The 25,608-nt window shown below is 42.1% G+C and overlaps 2 protein-coding genes across 2 annotated transcripts in view; both read left to right on the top strand.

Moving 5' to 3' along the window:
- Positions 1–1,683: 1,683 nt before the first annotated feature.
- Positions 1,684–11,445, top strand: zbtb38 (zinc finger and BTB domain containing 38). Its single transcript, XM_079166756.1, has 2 exons — positions 1,684–1,823; positions 7,278–11,445. Exon 2 carries the CDS (start codon positions 7,278–7,280, stop codon positions 10,938–10,940), a length of 3,663 nt encoding a protein of 1,220 aa, XP_079022882.1. The 5' UTR covers positions 1,684–1,823; the 3' UTR covers positions 10,941–11,445.
- A 1,846-nt stretch (positions 11,446–13,291) lies between these two features.
- The window catches only part of rasa2 (RAS p21 protein activator 2), a 28,392-nt gene continuing 16,075 nt past the window's right edge, over positions 13,292–25,608 (top strand). Inside the window, exons 1-6 of the mRNA XM_079166740.1 lie at positions 13,292–13,366; positions 16,735–16,858; positions 20,849–20,952; positions 21,057–21,151; positions 23,033–23,109; positions 25,282–25,365. Of these exons, the coding sequence (XP_079022866.1) occupies positions 13,309–13,366; positions 16,735–16,858; positions 20,849–20,952; positions 21,057–21,151; positions 23,033–23,109; positions 25,282–25,365 (542 nt within the window). The 5' untranslated portion in view covers positions 13,292–13,308. The remainder of the gene's footprint in view (positions 13,367–16,734; positions 16,859–20,848; positions 20,953–21,056; positions 21,152–23,032; positions 23,110–25,281; positions 25,366–25,608) is intronic.

Below are 25,608 nucleotides of genomic sequence, written 5' to 3'. Positions count from 1 at the left end.
AGCAATGAAGCAACTGAACAGTTTAATTACTGTTGTGAAACCACTGCAGTACCATTGAGTGTCAGTAATAAAAGGGTACTTTGAGAAAAAAGATCCAGTGTTTTAAGTGAGGTTTAGTGTTCTTAAGTTTTACATTTTGTGTTGAAATGTGTAATCTACAAAACAAAATGCATATTAAATACATTTAAAAGTGCCAGATATTTTTCAAAGTAAATCATTAATTCCATCCTAATAAATAGCAACAAAGTAGTACTATATGCTATGATTTTATTCGGGACAATACATTGTGACTTGACTATTTATATATCTGTGTTGATCACATCTGGTTTTATTATTCGTAACTATTGTCGACATGTGTATTTAAGCATGTGTATGCATTAGTGTTTGTATGATATATGTTCTATGCGTGCATGTGGATTGTGATGCTGGCAAGTGTATTGTGTGATGCAGCGGCTTGGAGCCCAAGACAAATATATATAAAACATGATCTTAAAAAAGGCTTATTACAAAAGAAGAGTTCTTAAGAAACTGGAGTCGTGCTGACATCATACCAAGGTCAATGGTCACTTTCAACATACACTTCCTGTTTACATTTGGCAAAGAACTGCTCCTGCGCCCTCTGCTGAGGTCCCTCAGCTCTCAATGCTTACAGCCAACCTGGGTTTGCATACTGTCTCTGTGCTGTGTTCACTGGTGCAGCCAGCAGAGGGAGCAACATGGCAATGAAAACTAGAGTCAGATGATGTGAGGAGGAGGATCAAGCAAATAAACCCTTGGGTAACGTGCGCAAAACAAGTGCTGTAATTCTGGTAACCATATCCAGGCCTAAAGACCACAACACACCTTTTCTGGATTGAAGCCTTGTACAAATACGTCTGTGGGGGCATCTGCCACACCGGTCCTACCTCACCTGAAACCTGTACAAGCAAGCTACAGTAACATGAGACAAAGGTATGCGCTGTTTTTTTTTTTTTTAAATGTTTCTAACAGGTATCTTATTGGATCAGAGACAACATAGGGGATAGTAATTGTTAGCTACATACTAAAATGCTGTCATTGTTTCTTATTGTCACAACAGGAGGACGGAAAGAAACACAAACATAAGTCGCTCCTTTGTCCCGTCTTAAGGGACGAGAAGAATGTGTCGTTTTCCAGCATGCTATTTTACATTGACGTTTGAACCCCCCTCAATACTAAAAATGCTTCCATCCAAATGATAGCGTGTTGGAATGATCTGACATAACCGCGTACAGCCTTGACTGGTTGCTCCTATGGCCTATTATTAGCCACTGAACACTGGATACCGCCTTCTCAGCTGGGTCTAGTCGAGGAGGAAAAATATTCATTACGTAACAATACAGGATCTGTCTCCCAGACCCACTTCCTGAATACCACAGCAGAAACTAGGCCCTAAACCGAGGCAGAGAGGAAGCCTCATCCATTTGTTTGCTGGAGCAGTGTAAAGCTGGGCCGCTTGTTTCATGCTTATCCTTTGCTTCCTCACATTCACCACGCCACCCCTCCTTCACAGCTCCTCTTTATGGGTCAGTGATGCAGCGGGAGTGACGCAGCAGTGGCAGCAGCCTCCAGTCCAGAAGACAACTATACACAGCAGGACCAGGGAACCTCTGCCAGAACCGTAGTCCACCGGCAACTTCCAGACTACAGTGAAGAGGGAAGATGGCGAAGGCCTAATCTAGGCCAAAGAGAGAGAGAGAGCGGGAGCCGGGTACTCACTGTCCTTTCCTCCTCCTAAACAAACACCAGAGAGACGTCCACAGTGGCAGAGACAGGCTCAGCAAGACCTGCGCAGAGATATTTTGGTAGGCAACTCAAAGTATGAGTGCGGGCTGCAGGGATGAGTGTCTTTCTATGCTAAGAGTGTAAATGCTTAGAGAATGAGGATGAGGCCTACTCAGCCTTGTAGGGCGGTCTGTGCCGCCCTGCTAATCGGAGTCTCTACAGGCCACAGCCGAGCTTACTGAGCATCAGAGGCCTGAATGTTTGTCGCGTATACAGAGTAGTATCTGTGCGCTTTAAGTAAGGACAGTGAATTATTAACCGTTTTGATTCCAGTTTAGCTTGAGATGAGACCTACTTTGAATGTGAATTCATACAAATTATAATTAACATAGATAATGGTTCCCAAAACTGTAATGCACGTTTGGCAGATTATTTAAAAGCACTTATTTTATTGGTTTAAGACAGATGCATTTCAGCCTACATGCATTAATAAGGTACATACAAATTGGGGGTTATTTTATGTAAGAAGGACTTAAGGAAGACTACACGGTGGACTGGATCGCACAAAGAACCAATGGTTTAGAATTATTAGTATGGCCGCCATCAAAATCTGCATTTACTATCATTGAAGTTACTTGGGACACACACACTAAATGTTACAACGATAAAACTTCTGTATTTTCTTTAAACGCCACTGATCTTCCTGACCTGGCTCAGAAAAAAAAACACAAATATACAGCAGTCATCAGAAACCCTCCAACTCACTCTTTAACATAATGGCAATATTTTTTGTTCACATGAATTAATTCTTATTAGTTCATTTGACTTCGTATCTGTTTCTTTGCTGTGAATTTGAGAAGTTCTATTATCTTATGATTGACAGCAGTCTCTGCAAATAACAGTCAGCTGTGGTGGTTGCTGCAAACTCATCCCACTTTAACTCCAGCCAGGCTCCCCCATTTAGATTTTATGGCTCCAGTTATAGAGTACGCACTGAAACCACATTTTGCCTAATCACTTGGATTGCTATCTCTTTTTTTGTTGTTGTCGCACCAACATGGCCCATTGTGTACACTGGCTACTCCCCGGGGCTAATGTAGAGGTCTTCGAGGAAGCAGGTCTCGCTGTCAGCAGAAGACTGAGCTCGTAGTTAATTGTATATTTATGAAACCAACATAATGTGATCACTTCAGAAAAGGGAACAGGACAATATCGCAGCTAAGACTTAAGAGTGATAATTGAATGTAATTTAAGCGACTAAAGCACACACACACCTTATATAGCTCGTTTCCTTCAGGGCAATGAGTGACTGCATGCATAATGATACGGCACCTGCTACTTTGTCTTTTAGCGTCAACAGTGCATCAAATTAAATGGCCTTCGAAGCTGGTTTAAAAAAAGGAGTCTCAGCCAGCACGAGGAGAAGACCCACACGGTCATATGACTGCACTCAGTTGTGCAAATTAAAGAGCTGCTTCCGTCCTCGGAGGCTAGCGAGAGGCTCACAGTGCCACGTCGGGTTCAGCTTCCTCCCCTCCCCCCCCGTCTGCAGTGCTGACGCATCTGCTGCTTTTGCATCAATCAGCAGCCTCTATATAGGTATACTGAGAGCACCCGCTGATAGCAGGACTCCCGTTTTTCCCCTCAGCCTTGCATTTTAGTCCGCACACTCGCTGCGATTGTGAGAAAAAGCATTGAAGAACCTCTGTCCTGCGACTGCCGTTATCCACAGTAGGACAGTAGTGACTGCCATCTTCTCACGGGTTCTGCATTACCTAACCACAGTGACTGCGTAAGCACAGACGAAAGGCTTTGATGTAATATGTTGCTGCACAGTTAGAGTATGTGTGCACAAGCATGAAGCAGATGGTGCAGCGTTACACATTCAAGGTGGATGTTGTCTTTATGGAGGGCTATAGATAGCCTTATTTCATGCAAAAGAGATTTTTCATTTTGGTGAACCGCGATGCATCGGGATCTAGCCGGTGTGGTGCTGGGGGAGATTTAATATGTAATTTGTTGTGTAGCGGAGTATCCCCACGCTCTACGCTGCTACAAGCAATGCAGCTGAGTGTGTTTTCTCCGGCTGTAGCATCGAGCGCAGAGCTGGTGTGTGATGTAGCACCCAGCATCTCTCCGCTCTCCCTACAGCCCTCTGCTATGCTTAATAAAAGTTGCCGCTTCCTGCTCAGCGGCTCCAGAACGAAAGCTTCAGTTGCCCAGCTAGCACAAAGGCAGAACCATACTCCGGCTTAGCTACATGCTGGATAACCTGTGAGTTATTCCTATAGCGGCGGTGGCACATTCAGAGGAGGGCAGGGCAGATCTAGCCCAGGACCTGGGCTGCATGGATAGAGGCGAAGGACGTTTGAGCTGGAGTCATGTGCACACAGAGAGGGAGGGAGAGGAAGAACGACGTCAGAAAAAGCTCTGCTTCTGACAACACCACTGTTCAGCGACCATCATAGAAAAAAACAAAACTACTTTTACCTTGCTCTCACGAAACAGTGTTTTATGTATAGGTATATTGAGGGCTGTAGAAAAGAGATACTGCATGACACAGTTTCCTGTTTGCCCTGCATCATTCTCTCTGATTTACTAAGGTATGTTTGCATGGTTTCCCTCAATTCATAACCTGTTTTTCTTTGCGGAAGTATGCTTTGCAGAGATGCGTGAAGTGGCTTTTGCGTTGACATTTCGCTCTCTGTTTGACAAAACTGTGTCTGCGTGCTGTATTGTCATTTCATGGTTTGTGGTTTAGCATGTGGGGATTTTTTATTTTTCAGGTTGAGACGTTAAAGAATAATATCACATGAGCTTTGAAGGTAAAGCAAGGTTGGGTGTGGCATCATCATAAGAACTGATGACAATTTTTTTAAATTTCCGCTCAGCATGTGGTGGCAATAAACCACAGCAATTGGTACAAACTGTGGCAAGTGAAAGTGGTGAAGTTAAATAGCAGAAGAAAATATGAAACTGTTTCTGTAAATGTCACAAAAAACGAGAAATTAGAACAAAAGCCGTAGCACATCACTAGCTGATATCAGATGAGAAAGTCCTTTGGGTAGCATCTCTGCTGCAGACAAAGACACAGACCGATACACGCATACACAAAGTACATTCAAGCGGAGACAAAGGCAAACCTCGATTGCTCTGTAGATTGCTGCGTGCTGCAGGTTCTCAGAGAGGGCAGGATGTTTGTGGGAGAGAGGCGACCGAATACCCGGACAGCTCAGATAGTCACTTGCCATCCAGCTGAATCCCAATAAGTGCTGCGCCATAGCATGTTGCTATGACAACAGAGGCCTGTCTGAGAAAGAAGGCAGGAGGCTGGTTGTGTTTTCAGCAGTCTGAGAGGCTTGAAGAATGGCGGCCATATTGGATTTGTTGCACGAACATGAAATTGGAAATGGATGAAAAAAACCCATAATATGACATCACTGATAAGTTACCTAAACCACATTTGTAGTAAAAAAAAAAAAAATATTTTCTTTAGAATAATACAATGTCAATTAATTTCCAAATGGTGTGTAATGCCGGAGACAAAATTAGTAAAAAACTAAATGAAATAAGAAATAAAATTGAACTGCTCGTTAATTTATTATAACTTCAGACTATCTTCACAGTATAATTTGTGCAGACTAAAACCCAATTACGACAAATTAAACTCTTCTCCTGTTTTCCACAAGTAAGAACGCAGAATAATTAAGTTTACAACAGAGAGACAATAATAATTTAAAGTACTAACTGAAGATGGATATTTAAAAAGACTCAGATGTGATGATTCATCACTACCAAAGGCACGCTGAATGTGTCTTAGCAGATGCAGTCAGCTTGCTAGCGTGAAACATGACTTAGTCTAGAATCACACCACACGGACTCGGTTGTGAGTCTACAGTTAGAACACCATGCTGGGTGACACATCCTCTTTCTAAAGTGAGAATGAATGAACTTTAACTTCCTCTTAAGTGTTGCAGTTCATTTAGTTTACAGTCAAAAATCAAACTAATACACAAATGCTGCTTTGTCAATATGCACAAACTATAATTCCCTGCCTGATCACAAATCTGTGCAGCGTGTGTAATAACTGGAGGATTAAGATATGTGTCATTAAGATGTATAGTATTTAGGCCTATAATATTAACAACACAGTTTCTTTGAATTTGAAAAAGAATGTTTCTACTTCATAGCAGTGATTATTGTGTTTCTGCGCTACATTACATGATATGAATAACTGTCATTTCCCTCATGAGGCATTAATTAACGGTTCCCTGTAGTTTTTAGAGTTGACAAAAAATGTATGTGGGACAAGTGAAAGGATGCCTCAACTGCCAACTGACAGACGATTGAAAATGAGGCATATGAGTCATCAGTGCGCAACTGTAATTTTCATATTAACCTAGGCCTTGAGAAGAATAAGACTGTCATGACAACAGAACCAGACCTAGTGAGGAGCTGCGGTAGCACACTGGATTCAGTTATTATAAGGAATAATCAGGATTGAGTGACTCATAGCATAATTTACTAGGCACAGGCCAATACTCTTTATTTGTATTTTTAGAAAGACTCCTCACTCGTCTTCTCATGACTTTGTTAGATTAGTGCATCACAGACTTGGGTTGTTCATGACAAGAATATTCCATGTATGAAATACCAAAAGTCAGTGATGTAACAGAAAGGAAACTATTGGGCAGACAAAAAGTAAATCGCATGTAGGAAGTAATTAAGAACGTCCTACGTTCAGTCACTGTATCCAAGACTTTTTCCAATCATACTCTTCACAGTACAATTCTAGATCAGCAGCAACATTTATATTTGGTTATGTTATTTGACATAGAAACTAATTATTGTGGTATTTCTAAGTAGCTGGATCATGACCCCCCTCCCACCTGGGTGTTTTCTAGTGCAACTCACAGGCCACTAAGCTTCACTGCAGCATTTGGGAGTTAAATGTCTGGCTCAAATGCATGTTGACAGTAGTATCAACAGACATAATCCCATTACTCAAAACAATCATTGCCCCACGTGTTAGAGCTGACAAATGGTTTACAGCTCGCAATTACTGCAATACCACAACAAATGTATTTCTATTACAGTATTACATCAGTGAGGTCTTCCCTATAATGACAGACATGAATTGGTCTCATTTAGCCTTTAGAAGAGATTAAAGATCTCTTCTACACAGGAGGAACAAGAATATGAAAAAAGAAAACAAAAGATCAGAACCGGTGTCACTACTTAAGAAAGTAGTGACACCTTAATCAGTTAGATAAAAGCGCCCACGATTCATTCAAGTTTAAATTAATTTCAAAGAGACGGGATGGAGATTAGGATGTTAGAAATGTTGACCAGACTGTTGGCACTGGAGCTCATCTGTCAGGATATCACTGCCATCTAGTGTTAAAACACTGGAATAGCTCAAATATTTCAAATACAAAATGTACACGCTTCTTCTTGATTTATTCAGCACAATCTGATTCACCATTTTGTAAAAATCTGATGAAATTATTTATTTTTCTCTCTTCTTTCTCTAGATGACTGTGGTGTCCCCGTGCACTCAGAACCTCATGGATAGTGCGCACCCTCACACCGTGCTCAGCAAGCTCAACGAGCAGCGCTCACAAGGCCTCTTCTGTGACGTCACCATTGTGGTGGAGGACGTTAAGTTTCGGGCCCACAAGAACATCCTGGCAGCCTGCAGCGGGTACTTCAGGAACGCTCTGACATCTCCTGAGACATGGAGCTCCGGCCAAGTGCTGGAGCTGAGGGACCTGAAGTCTGAGGTGTTCGCCAGCATCCTCAACTTCATCTACTGCTCAAAGGTGACGTCGCCTGGTACAGAGGACACAGGGGGGCTGGTGGCGGCTGGAAAAAGACTCGGAATTCCCTTTTTAGAGAAGCTTGCAGAACAACAGAGGCAGGATGAATGTGTTAAATCCACAGACTCTGGCAAAGCCCCAGAGTCAAAAAAAGCAAAGCAGGAGGCTCCCAGACCCGAGGACATCGACAGAGGGCCACGCATCACCAATGCCTTCTCCATCACTGAAGCGTGTCCTGGGAACAATCTCTTCACCCCTCTGGTTCAAACCAACAGGGAGAGGCAGTCACCAGATGTGGGACCGCTCCCATCAAATAACCCAACAACCTCCTGCCTCAACAAGAACACTGAGACAACGCAAGCCCTCTCGGAGCACTCATATGCAGTAATCACATCTACTGAAGGCAACGACAGCAGTCAGTTGGACAACAAGAAGGTCTGTAAGCCAGCCACATCTCAGCCAAAACAACTCATTTACAGGAATACAGGCCCGCTTAAAAAGCGCCACAGGCTGAGAGGAACTTTGTGTCGAAGTATACTTCCAGCGCCAGCTGAACCGCAAATAGATAAACTAAATACGATAACCCTGACATTAGCTGATGGTGTTTCTGTAGCAGCACCTGTTGCAGTCATGACCCCACCTCCACTTATTTCGGAGGCAGAAACTGAAAAAAGTATGGGCTCCGGGATTCCTATAGCCACCGACAATGTTCAAATGGAGTTAGGCCCACCAACCCTTTCCCCTCACACGGAGGAGAGCATTTCAATTTACGGATGTGGCCAGTGTCCGGAGATTTTCACAAATAAAGCTTTTCTCGCCATTCACGCAGAGGTACATAAGAAGCGGTTTGTCAGTCATTTGTTTTGCAAGTTTTGTCACAGAAAGTTCATACACCTCAAACGACTGCGCAACCATGAGCATGTCTGTCCCAGAGCTGCAAGAGGGCCGCCTAAACTGGACGCTCCCGACATGCCAACCAAAGAGGCGGAACTCCATTCAGATGACGTGCCGAGCGCGGAGAGCAACGTGACACAGCTTCCCTCTGCGGACCTCTCCACACCGGACACCCCAGAGCCCCCACGAGTGGACCAATCACAGCGTTCACATGTTCACAAGCCAGTGAGGCCAGGTGGCAGTCAGAGGAGATACAACTGCAGTGTGTGTAAACGGGTCTACGTCACCTTGTCCAGTCTGAAGCGGCACGAGAATGTACATTCCTGGCAGAGGGCATATCCATGTCACTATTGTAATAAAGTGTTTGCATTGGCAGAGTACCGTACGAAGCATGAAATCTGGCACACAGGTGAACGCCGCTATCAGTGCATTTTCTGCCTGGAGACATTCATGACCTATTATATCTTAAAGAACCACCAGAAGTCGTTTCACGGCATTGATCCAAGTCTCGCTGTGAAGAAAAAATCGGCCAACGGTGGTCTGAAAGCCAGTGTTTATCCAATCAAACTCTACAGGCTTCTGCCTATGAAGTTTAGAAAGAGACAATACAAGTCGTACAGCCAGACGTTCTCAGAGAGTGTTGAAAAAGATGACGAAGCTCCACCGGAGAGCAACGCTCTTATCCCTCCATTTGAAGAAAACGGTCTGAGCAGCAACCCCGACGCCGTCTCATTCCCTCTGACTTTCATGGCAACAACAAAGATGGTGGCACCTGTCATGCCTCGCATCAGCTTTGGCAAGCCATATGACCAGGAAGTTGACCAAAGTCTGAACAATGACTTGGGAATTCAGAGAGGCACAAGAATAGAGGCTGAGAGTAGAGATTCACCTTTCACCGACTACCACAGCACCTTCTCTTTGCAACCCGAGTCTCCTGCAGTGGGTTACAAAGACGATCCCCCCGTACTAAGTAACTCAGAGCTCATCGGTCATAATGTGACATTCCTAAACTCTTTGAACACTGTTAAGAAGTTAGGCGAGTTATCAGCTTCTGCAAAAAGAGTTGAGGACATGACCAAGGAGATACTTCAGTCAAGCACTGAGAATCTGGCGCGCGACAAAAGGATGGGGGCGAAGACAGAAACGTATATCGCCAAACCTGCGTGCCCGGGTCCATCTGCGGATGGTGCTGCCATGCCCCTATGTCAGATAACGGTGAAAATAGGCAATGAAGCCATCATCCGTCGCCGAATCAAAGGATCCAAGCTCTTCCCCAGAAAGAAAAGGAGATTCAGAGAACTGAGTGAGGAGGAGAGCCCAAGTCAGGGCCCGCCAACACGGGAAGACTCAGAGAGCCCCAGGCTCCGTCTGAGACAGGAAGTCACTTCTGCCAGAGCGCCAGAGACGTTGGAGGATCCCAATGACTGTGACACCGCTGATATGCTTTGGCGTCCCTACTATTCTTACAAAGCTAAAAAGAAAAGGAAGAAGTTGAGATTCAAGCACGGAAAGGCCTTGTTGCACGGTTATCCTGAAACATCTGGAGACAGAAGTGTTCCCGGCGAGGCCCGTACTTGGCTGACAGAAGAGAGCATGTCAGGTTGTAGTGGGGAGGTGAAACGCAGTCTCAGCAGAAACTCCAGCCCGAGGACCACCTACAACTGTGACATCTGTGACAGCTCATTCATCACAGAGACGGGTCTGAAAGCTCACGTTATTGGTTCCCACCCGTGTTTCTGCCGGACCTGTGGTAAACAAGGTCCCCCTGGTGAGGCGCCCGCCGGTGGTGATTACATCTGCAACCGCTGTATGGAAAATGGCTCCTGCTTTGATAACACACCCCGGAGCCCCAACCCAGAGAAGAAGTATCGCTGCTCCTTCTGTCCCCAGCGCTTCCTCTACCTCGCCACCAAGAGAAGCCATGAGAAAAAACACCAGGAGTCAAATGAGGAGGGATATAATTCGGACAACTTCACACCATGTTCTAATTACTCTGCACACTTGAGAGAAGACAATAAACAAGACGACATCAAAACAGAAGACAGTGACAATCAGGGAGGTATTGACATAAAAAGTGAAAGGGTAGAAGAAGGACATTGTTCCATTGATAAGATTAAGCCTAAAATTGAGGACACAAATGACTTTATGTCTTCGACTACCTACCAAGACATGTCCAACATTAAAAGTCCATTATCGCCTTGCATTGACCCATTCTTTTCCCTGACAACCCCAAAGATGAAACATAAAATGGCAAAAAAAGGGATCAATGCGCCGCATTCTATGCATCTCATCTCAAAAAAGCAGGCTTGTGACAGAGACGGCGATAGCAACCAGGACGTTTTGACGGGGCCAAGAACATCCAGTCACAACGATCTGGAGAAGTCCTGTAAACTCTTTAGGAGAAATGACTCTGAAACTAAAGGAACCCATGTTTCCGTACACACGCCAGAGAAATGGACGTGCAAAGAGGAGCCATTTTTTTAAAGACAGCAATCGGCAAGAGAGAGAAAGTGAATGAAACTCGACTTCAAGCCACTGCTTTTGGTTAGGAAATGTAAAGTTATCATCTTTGCAGCTGAGCTCAATAAAATGTTTATGAATCAACAACACTCAACATGAGGATTTAAAATGACTCACATGCTGTAAATTTCTTCCCTCCTGAACTCAATGACTGAATTATTTTTCACCTTTGTAGAAGATATTTGTGGGATAATACAGGACCTTCTGACACAGACTGTACTTTGCCCATCGTCTATGCATATATGGCAGACTCAGTGACATAACTGTACGCCATTTCAGAACAGGGGTTAGGGTGTGTTGGAGAACTGAAACGCTTCCTAGTGTGGTTAAAGCTTCACTTTGTCTAGAATAAACAATATGAATTTCACAACTGTCACATTTCTGAATCTCACGTTCAGTTACCTGGCCATGGTGAGTTGCACTTTATAAATAGACTATGCTGTTCTGTTGGTTAGAGACTTTGATAACAAGTACCATTGAAATAATTCTAATTTCTAATCAACACATGGAACCATTGAGGTTAAAGTTACTTTTGTGTGTTTAAAATGTATAAAACATGTAAAACTACTTCAATAAATGTTGATATCCTAAACAGATACATCCTGTCCTCCTTTAGCCTGGTATCGGTAAATGCTTGATTATCAATTCACAGTATTGAGAGACCACTGACTGATAAGCACACTCGCCAATTCTCTGACGGTAAGGGAAAAGATTTAAACATGTTAAATATTAGGATTTAAACAGTCTTATCTGTACAAAACCCGTTTCACAGCAAACTATTTCCTAAATATAAAGCCACATGGTGGTTATCTGCTGCTCCGGGTGCTTCAGGGACCTGCCGCCCATCTGAGAAGTTCATTCCCTCATTCTTCAACACAAACTGCATCTGTATTTAGAGTTGGGCCTCAATCCACAATTTCCAGATGTTTTTTTAAATTCTTTGCTTCTTTTCTAAGACTGAGCTGATGTAACAAATGGATCATACGCTGGAGGTACAAGGCACTGCTCAACACACTGATTATGCCAGTGAGGTGACTTTTTCCATGTATTTAATAAAGGATGATTAAGTATTAAAAACACTGATAGCAACAATTCAGTATGTAACTGATGCTACTGACGATTGAATATGAGCAGCATTGTCAGTCACTTTTTCATTCATAACCTGTAAGAATATGACAAATGGCATCGTGAGCCATTGCACTCTGAGATAGTTATATATGAAAGTTATAAATCATACCTGACTGCCCTTTCAGGCTCCCGGCTGCTATCAGCGATGAAAATCAAACCCGTGTTTTCACCCAACAAGAAGCAACATCTCCTGAAAAAGAGGAAGAGAACACAGAACGTCTGTCAATGAGATTGTATCTCTTGGGATATTATATAAGGGGAACGTTTGCAAATGTCCACTAATAAGAACTAAGAATTCACACGATAATGAGGAAATGACATAGTGATCATCACCGTAGCTATTTTCCAATGTCATTCTTTATCTTGCTTTAAGATGCAACCCAGGTACAACACAACCTTAGACATGATATAATAATCTGTTAGATGAAGACGACACTGGGAGAAAAACATTACAGCTTATACTTTACATAAACATGTATAAAACTAGTTATATTTGAATGCATACTAACACCTTTATTAGTAGCATAATACCAGCTCTTAAACTGGCTTTTTTGTAAAAATGTTTTAAAGGAAATGGCTGTTTATATACTAGCCTGTTAACTTTTTTCAAGAGTGCAAGACAAACATAACACCAGCTAGCTGTGATGTGTGAATTTAACAGGGTCACTCCCCATTTCAATATATTCTTTGTACAGTTCCTCTGATTTTATGTAGCCTATGTTTCAGACATTTGTGAGGTTTCTTTTTGCAGCATTGTTCAAAGTGAAGAATGTTTTCAACAGTCCTGAAACTGTGTGTTTTAACCCAGTGACACATGTCCATCTGTCTGACACAGGCATATGTCATATATACAGACAGGGTTAAAACAAGATTAGCTAGCTAAAGCTAACTAGCTCCACAAGTCAAAAGTAACAGTTCTCCCGCGAGCGCTGCCGTTGCACAATGAGCAACACTTACAGAGAGACCTAAAACTCCTACCATCTGCACAGTGAAGCACTAGTCGAAGCAGGGCGCTCGTCTCTTTTTGAGGAAGCTTGATTTCTCCCCAAAAACGTCGAGAGGCACCAGTGTGTACGGGACCTGACGTGACGCGGCAGTGGGGCTGGCTCTTCTCCTTCCACTCTCTGCCTGCATTCATAAACGGATATGATAAACCAGCGCTGCTGAATGCACCGGAGCAGCGACAACAAGTCAGCTCTGAACCATGGCGGAAGAGGACGACGCGACGGTTCGGATTTTACAGAGCCTGCGGGGTAAAATATGTAAGTCTTGACCCGGCCGAGCACGATTGTTTTTTCCCCCGTCTATCGAGGTCGGTTGAACGCGGAGGGGCGCGGCGTGAACAGTCAGTTGTGGAGGCAGAGGTTCTGTCCATCTGGTCGGTGTGCTGCTGGTTCACTTCAAGTTAGCCTAGCGTGCTAACGGGGGCTAGTAGCTTGTTGTGGATGATTTCATTCATCGATCAGGGCTCCGAGACCGTCAGTGTACTGAGTGTTTTAAGCGTAACGGTTATAGGATTTTTTATTTTTTTTAACGTTTTTAAAAAATGCGTTTTGTGTGGATTTGAGCTGCCCTGTAAGCTAAGTTAACGTTGGTGGTTAAAGTAGCCACTACCAACCTAACCCAGTCAGCTACAACCTCAATCACTGCAGGCATCTGACAGTCAGGCAACAATGTTAAACAATAATAACATTAATTTAAGGGATAACATGGAGTTCAACCACAACGTTAATGTATACAGAATGAGGTCTCAAAGTAACGATCGCTCACTCTATTTAGAGTTTAACGTTACCTAAGTTCTGACAGCTAACGTTAAATAACGTTAAATCTCGTTAACGATCGTGGCACACTGCACGTGTATCACAGCGGTGTGTTGATCGGTGACAAGAGACCAACTCTTTGAGTTCAAGTCTCTTCATCTTCAGTCTTTGCTCCTCTGACCTGCATGTGGAGGCGTTAAAAACATGTCAATGCAGTCATCGTCTCTGCTTATATGACACTACATGAATGATTAAAAAAAGGCATCCGTGGGAATGAGCTGGCAGTCCTGCCCTGTAGCAATAGTGTAGTAATACACTAGGCATGCATGTGATCCAGATCGGAAACGTTTGGCTTTAAAGTGAAATAAAACAAACAACAAGCCAGTTTCCTCATCCTCCGTCCCTCGCAGGCTCGGCTGCTGGAAGTACCTATCAGGTTTGAATGTGTAAACGTGTGTTTATTTGCCAAATTACTCAACTTCAAGGTGTGTGTGTGTCTGTGTGTGTGTGTGTGTGTGTGTGTGTGTGTGTGTGTGTGTGTGTGTGTGTGTGTGTGTGTGTGTGTGTGTGTGTGTGTGTGTCTGCTCTGCAAAAAGCTTCAGCCATTACCAACATTTTCTAGATTCAAATTACACAAGCTGTACTTATTCCCATCATGTGTTTTAACTCCTAGATACGCTGCTGCAGATTTGATTATCCTCAGTTTTAATGCACATCCATTAGTCTATATGCCCACTGCTCCACTGTGTTGGTGTTTGAGGTCATTGATTATGGTTGGGATTGAATATGCCCCTGTGGCATTGCTTCATCTCAATAAAAACAAGTAAGTGTGGTCAATCATCAAAATAAATACATTTGGCATAAGCTGCCACTAAACTGTAGTTTTTCTGAAGGAATAACCATTCGTATTATTGTTATTTTAAAATATGTTTGACAAAACACATTTAATATGCGCTTAGGATACATTTCTTAAGTAGGTGTGGGCCATATCGTGACTCGCTATGAATCTGTCTTAACTGTGTGTTTTTTACTGTACGGCGTATAGGCAGCTAACAAGTATGTAAGGGCTTGTATGCATAGGCACATGCATAGGAACTCAAATGTCAGTTTCACTACTATGAATTAATGACAAAACAGTAAGCAGAACAAGATAGAGGAACTATCGTGGCATGTAACTCACTTTGCAGTCTTACGAAACTCCATTCTTCCTCGTTCACACTTTGTCCTTTTCCGTTGGCCTACATCAATCGGGTTGGCATTCTGTAAATATGTATTTGTGTGTGTGTGTGTGTGTGTGTGTGTGTGTGTGTATTCCTGTAGCAGTTTTTAGATTTGTGTGCTTTGAGATATGTCCTTGTTTTTTTCATCTTCACAGTAAAATCAGGAAAAGGCCAGTGGACTCAGCTAAGTCTGGTATTGTTTAGGCAAACTCCCTGACCTTTCGCTCATGGTTTTTCACACCACTTGACTGCTTCTGTTTTTAAAATGTTATTGAACAGACGAGATGGCAGTAATGCTATCTGGATGTGTTTCTGCCTGCAAGCATATGTGCTTGTGTGCTCTACTCCCACCAGGTCATCCTGGTCCAAGCTTAGTGACGACTTGGCTGTTTTCACTGGCCGTTCCTAAGATTAGCCATTCACCATTATTAATAGCTTGTTTAAAAAGCTGATCTCACTGCTGGCTTTTGTTAACTAGGTCTCAACCTGGGCTTAGGGTACGTATCCAAAGCTAGAGGACCAATTTAGACGACTGACCCTCGAATCTATTAGTCTAAATCTGATTCATTGTGAAGTTATTGATGGCGCCGTGTTTGAGTGACTGCCATGTAACTTATCTGGCTTTGATTTAATGCATTTCTTCTATGTAGGCCCGTGTGTTGCACAAAATGCGTATATAATCTGGGTCTTGAGTACGTGCATATCGTTTTTGTTGCAAAGGTATTTGTCATTTGTGAATCAGCGCTGTACCACCGTCATTGGTTAGGCTGAGGAAGTCAATGTTTCATGTTTTTAACCACATATGAGCCTCAAGTCTACATCGGCTACATCCGCTCTGCAGCTTGCCCGAACAACTGGCAAGAGCCAGTGTCCCCATACGAAGGATGGTTAATGTAAAAGCACATTTTATAAGTCCCCTGTGTATGATTGCAATCACACATGCTTATATTAATTAGGATTAGATGGTACAGAGTCAGCCTCAGTGAAATTAACCTTTTATTTTTTTTATTTCAGGTCATTTCTATTTCTTTTTATGATTTAAGAACTAAAACACATGCATTGTTTACCTTAACTCTAGGACTGCCAATTGTGTGTTGCAATGAATTATCAGAGTGAGGCTTTTTTTTTTAAAGATCTGAAACTTGAATGCACATGTTCTCAGAACCTCTTGAGGGAATATCTCTGTTGACATTTCAATTAATTCACTTCTCAGTCCAACATACCTGTAAGATTAATATTTATATTTTTTGTAAACCTGGCAAAAGACACCATACACACAGTGCAATACAGTACATTACTACCATCCCCTGGATTTGCACATGACCCCTAAACATATGAAAATAAGTTTGTAAGCACAGGGGATTTTCTACCCCATAGAAATAATATACTCTATTTCTATGTCCTACATGCACATGTTCTCAGAGCTTCTTAAAGTTATATATGTGTTGTGACTTCTCTGTAAGCATACCTGTAAGATTAATAGGTATAACAGTAGACTGGAAGGAGGTATAGAAATAGAGACATGCTGTTGAATAGAGTGGGTGTAGATTGTCTAAAAACCTGTGTAATTGATGTGCCAATGAAAGACTGCTGATGTCTTGATGCCAGTCGAGTCCTTTTAATAACGATCTTCTTCTCTTGGTGCTGCAGGTGAAGCTAAGAACCTTGGTCCAGTCTCGGGTCCAAACCGACAACGGGATCTCTGCACCTTTTGCACCATAAGTCTGGATCAGGAAGAGGTTTTCCGCACCAAGGTGTTTGAAAAAAGCGTCAGGTGAGCAAGGTTACCCCCCCCGTATCTTCTCACTGTCTTATTTCCAGTTGGAGCTGCAGTTGTACTGCCGTTACTGTGCACAGTAAGGTGTTGCTTATGTTAATGTTACAGTTAACCAAGTCAACTTTCAAGCATTACACTTTTGTTTCATTTCATAAAAAGTTACACTGTGCATACTTTAGTTACATGAGGTGCCACACGTCCTTTTTCAAGTTGGTGGATGTCCAAACAGTAAGAAAGGCCTGTACATGTTTATTTTAATGTAGCATTTCTAGCCTATTTACTCTTTTCTCTGTTGAGCCTGTGACATGCTGTCTTCTAGTGTTTACATTTTTAAATATTGTTGATGAATAATGAAGTTTTATTGAAGAGAGCTTTCTATATCTTTCTTGAAGTTGGTTGGATGGTAGTATTTGGCAAACTAAATGCTATTTAATTAAGCAAATGAAGAGCAGTAAAATGTACCACAATAAAATATGAAATCTCTCTGACTAATACAGAATAACAGAGGTCTTAGAAAAATGGGAAATTACTGACAGTAATATAGTGTAAAGAGTACATTCACATACTTATAATCCACACAAATAGCAGGTACATATCATCAGTTAAGGAGCTGAATATTACGAGTAGTATCAAAGTATTCAGTAATTAGTTTCCTGGAGAGTGCGATACTTAAAGTGACTCAGAAGGAGGATACATGTTGTCATGTCCAGTCATTCGTGGTGCAGCTCATCTATAGCGAGTTATGTTTGCTATACAAGAAACCCAAACATCCTTCTGTTTTTATGCAGGCGAAGTTTCGGGTTCAGTGTCGTCTACTGTACCATTTCCTGCTTTTGTTAATTTCTGAACTAGCTGTGAACCGTTTCTCAGGTTTTGGATGTGGAGCTCACAATCAGTGTGAAACTGTCAAACCTTCACAGCTTTACAAATGTTGATGGTTGCTGCGCTTTTCTAAATAGTGTAAATCACAAAGTGAAGCCTTTTTAGTTGTCGACTGTTCATCTGTTGGCGCTCTGGAGGTCATTTGTCTTTTTCTGACACTGATTTGTTTAATTTACTGAATAATTGATAGATTAATTGACGGAAGTCATTTGTTTCCGCTCTAGTAATATTAATCTAGAATGATGTAAATAGAAAGATAACACCACTTGGCACTTAACACTGGAATTTTCCAGTGAATGTAACCCGTATCTGCTAATGCAAAGTTTGTTTTACTGCTGTGATCACTGAAATAAATATTAACATAATGTGCAACACTTCGTTTCAGGAACAAAGTTGATTATGTTATGCTCGTATGGATTGATTGTGTTACTGTTGCCTGTTGTTATTCTTTGTAGAGTTTACAGTTTGTTTGAAGAGTTGAAGTCAAAAGAAAAGCTAAAAGAAAATGGAAATGACTTGCTGAGAAAACCTCCCATTTGGAAACAGTTCTACTAAACTCTGGACCGTTTCGTCTGTCGCAGGCCGATCATGTGAGAAATGTCCGGTTTCAAATCCAGTCATTTGATAACATCTTACAAATGTCAATATGTGACTCAGGGCTGCATGTGTGCAGGGAAGCGTTTTAGCTGGGAAACACTCATTGATTCAGACTGAAATGAGTGTTTTTTTATTACCCATAGCTACATTCACAAGCGGCCCAGAGAAAGGTGTGTGTGAGATGGGCACCAGGAAACCTTTGAGGTGTCTTATCTACATTATTGCACATCTCACTGTAAACATGGGCTTGCCTTCTACAGGTATTTCACAACAGTTCTTTTTTCTCTCCTGATTTCGGTGCCGTTCAAAAGGATTTTACAGTCTCTGAGGAAGTGTGTCCTCCCACGCTCTCCCCTGTCTTCCTCTCTGTGTCACTCTCAACTACCTTATCCTCTGTGTAGCACAGCTTAATAATCACTGAAATTCGGCCCACTGTTTTTAGTTTTTTTTTGTGGATGGTGTTTGACTCATGCCTGTTGCATGGGCTCCTGTTCCTGATGGTTTAAAGGCTTTGTGGAAGCTCTGATATCTGCTAATGCCTTGGAATAAAGCAGGCGTGTTCAAACAGTTGTGGTCAAGTGGTTTCGACCTAGCATTCTCACATTATTTAGAGACAGGGTGACAACGGACAGGAAAGGTAGTACAGTGGGAGTACGGTTTGAGCGTGTGCAGAACGGGGATGTTACAATTGCATAATTTCATGTAATGTTGAGGAGGATGCGTGGGTGTACGCTGGATGTGTTGACCAAACGCAGTGCGGAAGTGTAAGGCAAGATATTTCACCATCCAAGAGGTATGAACTGTAGAGGGACGCATCCGTCCAGGGATTAAAGAGTTACAGGGTCACATTCAGACATATGACCCTTAAACTCCACTAATTTTGTCTGACTGGCCGACTTATTGTCTACAAAGTTGTTTATATGCCAGCTGCCTTTTTTTTTTTTTTTTGGAAGCTACGTTTCATGAACAGACCTCCAACCTTTGTCATCTTAACTGCCCTAAAATGTGTCTTTGTGAATCAGTAAAACTCACTGATATGCAGTGTTACTTGAACACACGAGCGGTTAATCCAGTACAACCGTCTAAGTACCGTTCAGTCTGTTTGGGACATGTGGTCTGCTGACAGCACGTACATCGAGGTAGTGCTTAACCTACAATCGTCTGTGTCAGATCAAGCTGTCCAGCTCACAGTCTTGGTGGTGAGGTAGTCGTGTTGGCAGGACTGAGTGGCGCAGATGCTAGGGTCCTCTGTGTTTGGCACAGCTCCCACGGGGCAGTAGGTCTCGGGCTAAGCCTAAGAGATCTAACCGGGCTAGGTTAAAGTGTTAAACCCCAATGCTGTTTTTAATGACTGAAGTTTGCATGTTTTGACACCTGTCGGCATGGGTTTCTTCCGGGAGCTCAAGTTTGCTCCCACAGACTAAAGTCAGGCAGGTTAAGGTTGTCTTTCTATACGTGTTCGCCCTAGAAAGCTGTCCAGCTTGTACCTGGCCTATGTAGGGCTGGATGATGCTGCTGAACACAGTATTGATTAGAATATGTTTCCTGATATTGCTCTATATCCCGTCATGACAAATGTATGCTAAATTGCTTCTAAAAATAATCAAATCGATTTTTAATATAATATTTATAATATTTGATATATTTCATCAGAAAATGATTCTATTGAAACTGGCCATGTATGATACTGCACAGTATCAGTAGCTTTAGCAGATGGATGTTCATTATTACTAGTTATAAAGACCCTTTGTCGGTAGTGGCTTTTATCTGCTTAAATGTTCCCCAAATTACACTAGTCATCACTTTACTCTGTCCTCTTTCATGTTACCTTCCAGATATGTTACTCATCCCAGCTCCCACTTGACAGATTTTATTTCCCATTTAATTTGGTGAGGATAGAGGAATATAACACAAAAGAGTCTTCACGGATAATTCTTACAGGGTTTGTAAACTGTTGGCCCACAAATTAAGGAAACGACAAGAACGGTTTTGGAGAGAGTGGACGAAACATTCCCTACAACCCTGATGAGTCATGAGGACACCCTGCGTGTCCACCTTCTGCTCAGACAGTTCATTTCCCAGGAAATCAACCAATCCTGGGATATGATAGTTATGCACAAAATATGATGTTATTACATTTTGGCATCGTCTTATTTTTTTCCTGTATAACCCTAGGGCCATAAACACAACCTTGTATCACAGTAACTACACGGTTGTTATAACCCTCCAGCAGTACATTTCATGGAGAGTTTGATTTAGCGATCACATGATTTCATAGTTTAGAATAAAGTCAGGTGTACTGCAAAGATGTAGCTGAGGAAATTACAAAGATGGTGCACATGAGGTGACTTCATCCTTGTTGTAGACCACACCAAATTGAGTCTTTTAAATAAGATCACACTGGTGGTACTCACAGTCACAAACAAAGCATTAACTAAGCCGACATGTATGTGTCACTGACTAAACGGGCTACAGCCACTAATCTGATCCCTGCCTTTTTATTTACAGCCCGTTCTATGGAGAGGACTTCTACTTTGAGATCCCACGTCCATTTCAGGGTTTGTCCTTCTATGTTTATTCCAAAAGCGTGTTCCAAAGGGACCCACCTGTTGGTAAGTTGCATTGAGTAAGGCGCACACTCACACAAGTATATTATCTCACGTTAGTGGACGAGTTGTAGTTTAATGTGTTTGTGTGTATATGTGTGTCTTTACAGGCAAGGTGTCAATCCGGAAGGATGACTTGTGTAAATACAGTGGGAAGGAGCACTGGTTTAGCCTTCATCCAGTGGATCCCAACTCAGAAGTCCAGGTAATATGGTTGAAACAACTGGCACTCAATTTATCGCACATCTCGTCCTAATGTTAAAAACACATTGGGTTTGACTTTGAATTACACGTTTGGAAGTTGCCACTAAAGCTATTGATGATGAGACTGCATCGCTCACTCATGCAGTCACAACTTGCTGCACCGCAACACAACAAGCGGGAAATTCCCTTCCATGTAATTTCACATTTGCATACAGATATCATTGTTTCCTTGTCAAAGTAAGGTTTAAATAGTCTCTGCCCAAACCTGAAATACAGCTACTGTAAATAGATAATTACTGTTATTGTTATGAAAATCATAATAATAATCATCATCATTGCCAGATTAAAACTTTGACAAAAAACAATAAATCTGGACTTTCACGTCGTGTTTTTAAACATCTGGATACAATACAAGTATTTTTCTCCAACTCACTTCCATCTTTTTTTTAATAATGCAAATGTCCCTGGTCTGTTATTGCATCTGCATACAAGATGGTTGCATAGAATTTGCATTTTGCGTTAATCCAGACCATCATTCCTGTCCGAAGCCCAAGTGGGGCAAAACAAATGAGCTGTTCAAATGACTTTGTTTCTTAGAGGATTTGTTTGTTGGGTTCAGTATTGAGCTGGCTGCTGTAGCACTCGCTAATGATTATGATACTACAGCTGTAGTCTTGACTTATGAGGTGTTTTTTGTCCCGTATCTGCCTCATTTGTTGAAACTTTGTTTGTTTTTTGCCTTTCAGCATTTTATTGATCTTTTTTTTTTTTTTTTTTTAATCAGGGTTCCGTTCTAGTTTCTATCACAGATAGGGCACGCATGTGGATCGTTCTGTTTGAACTGTACATGTCTTTGATCAGATAGTTATTGTGGTCTGTTGGGTGAAACTACAGCACACCACCACTTCTGTGCTGCTGTAGCTAACGTGTTGACTCTAGCTGCCATTAGCCCACGCCAGACTATTCTGGGTATGTGCTGCTACACTGATTCACTCACAAGTACACACTTTCAACTGCAAAGTTACATCAGTGAGCGATGGCGGTGTTATTGCAATGCCTCTCTGGCTTGGTTTGTTTGAATGTACCCTGTCAGCAGTGTTGTCTTTTATTCCAGTGAACCTGCTCAGTTAATGAAGAAGATTGTAATGGTAGGATAAACAATACACACTTATTTAAATTCATTAAGAAAGGATCGGTAGTTGTAGTGTGAGTGTTTATTTTCTGATGATAGGGGCTCATTTGGATTTTTGCTAAGTAGTAAGTATATTGGCTTTAAGGCCTACCTTGCACCAGAAAGAACCACTCGCCATCTCAGCCAAGTGCTGATTTGCAGAGACAGAGTGCAAGTGTGTGGGCGTTTTGTTTAGCTCGCTCTCTCTCTATCTCTCTCTCTCTCTCTCTCTTCCTCTCTCGCTCTCTATCTCTCTCATTCTCTCTTCAACACTTCCGAAGGCGAGACCGGTAGCCTTCACCACATCCGAATCCGTAAAGATCTTTTGAGTGATGACAAAATTCACAGCTGCTGTGGCTCTTGTCACACATGGTACCGCCATTAACCTAAAACAACATGAAGCATGAGGTTGAGCTGGGCCACATGTCTGTGACTAGGCCTAGAGAATCAAATAAAAGAAAGAGGGAGAGAAACAGGGAATTTGTTTTAAAACAACATGCAGTGAGAACATTTGTACATATTAAAGGTAAATTATTAGCGTTACTGATTTATGTGTTCATTCACTTTCTCACAAGCACATTCTACAGCCCACATTCTAATCTTATTAGACTACAACCCTCATCTTAACTTGTCCTAGTGAGAGTGAGATCTCCTGTTTTTGAGACATTTATAACTTCTCTCAGGTCACTCTCCTCTCCTCATGTTCAACAGGGCAAGGTTCACTTGGAGATGCGATTGAATGAAGTGATCACGGTGAGCGGCTCGATGGGTCAACACCTACTCGTCCGGTGAGTACCACGGTTTCCTTGTCCGTCAAAGTGAGGATGTAATCGCGCTGGTTGTCTTATGAACTGGGAATGTTTGCAGGGAATTTGAAATCAATAAAGAAAAACAAAAAAGGTGCCAAAGTGCTTTACATAAGAGGATGAGGTATGCCTGCATTTCAGATGTACCTTACATTATGTGTACATACAACAGACACAGAAAGCACAGGCTGCATTCAGGTGTACACGCACTGCAAAAACAGACTGCTTTCCCATTTTCATTATGATAGTGCAGGATCAAAGGAAGGGGGATTTAAAGAGGCATATATCCGTGCTTCGCCTGATAATATAGTCAAACTGGAAACATTTCTTCTCAATAGTTCAGACAGCGGTATACGAGAAAAAAAAACATTGTTCAAGTAGTTATCAAAAAGGAGTCTTCGTTTATATGATCACATTGCATGTCAATCTTAGCTTTCAGTGGGTTGTTTTAGGTTTGGAGTGTTTCACAATATTACTGTATCTATCGCCTGCATTTTGCATCTGTGCGTCAGACATCAAAAGTTTGTCACTGTTACCAGACAAAGGATCGTCAGCTCATTGAAGGATAAGGTTGTGCATATGTGTGTGTGTGCTTGTCGGACCTCATGCTGTTTACTTATGTTGTTTTGCATCCCCCATTCATACTTGGAGAGCGAAGGTAATGAGGAGGAAGTGATGGCATCTGAGCAGGAAGCCTGAGCTTCTCACACTGCGACCGCTGTGGCTTTCTGCTGCCGTCATTCACCGGGGCCTCTTGTTTGCTTAAACCGCCACCTGCTCACTGTCCCGCTTCCATCATATGTGCACGATGATGCCTTTTTTACCCACATCAGCCGGACCGGGCAAGGTAGCGAAGTGAGAATTAAAAGGCGTCAAGCTTATCGTTTGCACACTGTAGTCATCCTGTCGCGGTGTCATTAGTCGCCAGAGATGGTCGGAGGTTGAGGGTTGAATTGAGAGATGCAAAGGAGCCTACAGGGAATATCGTCATGACAGCCTGGAAGATGATGCACAAACATCCTGACATTGGCTGCGGTCGGCTTCTCCCTCCGGCCTCACTTAGTGACGGGCCGAATTCATTCTTATTCTCCGGTGATTCCTGCTTAGCAGCCACATCCTGTTTAGGGTGCCTACAGTGTGTGTTTTGTTGACACCAGAAACAGTTGTGAAAAGAAGCAGTGGTTCCTGTGTGACATGAGGGCAAAGCACTACTTCTAAATGAAGAAGCAACACCACTTCATCAATGCATTGTGCTGGTTCATGCTGGTGACAAAACTTCTGGGACTTTGCAGCAATGTCCTATTTTAAATAGCGATCTTGATGCCAGATTAAGGTGAAGTCTGAGAACTGATAAACTGGCAAAAAATAATTTTTAATGGCAACCAACCTCAATAGCAATATGTTTGCCTTCTGTGTCAAACTCTATGATGCAGTGAATGAATCAGTGCTACATCAAGACGTGATGAATAAATACACACATACTATGTCATGTGTGAATTTAAACTAAAATGAGCAAAGTCAACATAATTTAGTTCGCTTTATACATTAAGGACAACATTTACCTTCAGCATTACTGGTGTTTAAAGTTTTATTTTGAATTAGTGATACCTAGATTTAATTTAAGTAAAAAGTAATTAATGTGCGAGAGAAAGCGAGTAATGGTATTGCAATGACATTCTATTTCTATTCTTTTTATGGGCAATTTCTTGACTTTTTGAACTTGTTTTTTGAATTTGTAGAAGTTGATGCCCACTGACTGATCAGTCATACATTTCGATCAAGTTTGTGTTTGGAAACCTCCGTTGCTTCTGAAATAGTTGTGTCCCATTGTAACACAGTGGCCCCTCATGGTAAAGGGTTCTGTTTCAGGTAAACCTCTTCTTATAATAATGCAGACTGTAGAGGTTCAACAGCATTTCCACTCAGGCATCTGTTGAACCAACAAGACATTATTTACCATTTATGCTGTCAAGGCACAGTGTTTGGTCCCTCACCACCCTCCTGCTGAAGTATTTCAATTGAATGTTTTACTATTTCTTCAACTGGTGATGATGATGTAAATTAACGCGGTACTAAAAATCCTCTTCATGTTGTGTCCGTGCACAGTAAATGTATTAATTGTGTCCCTCCCTATTGCTTGGTGCCCTCCTCCAGGATAATAGAGTGCCAGGGACTGCCTTTGATCAGTGGGCAGAATTGTGACCCCTATGCCACCGTGTCACTCGTCGGACCTGCCAGGTAACTTTGTTACACGTATACCAAAGGTTTTACAGCATGCACATATGATGATATTCTTTGCATGTTTTAAGTATTGAAGCAGCAGGTTTGCTCCTTTTTTTTAACTTGACGGTTTTACATAAATAATACGACATAAATTGAGACTAATTTCCTTAAATCAACATTCTACGTTTTTCTTTTCCTCAACTAAAAGTTAAGAGACACAAAGCTAGAGGAGTATGTGCAGAAATACAACTAAACTGT

Source organism: Pholis gunnellus (assembly GCF_910591455.1).
Source record: "Pholis gunnellus genome assembly, chromosome: 9".
NCBI lineage: Eukaryota > Metazoa > Chordata > Actinopteri > Perciformes > Pholidae > Pholis > Pholis gunnellus.
This window is presented reverse-complemented; position numbering and strand designations above follow the sequence as displayed.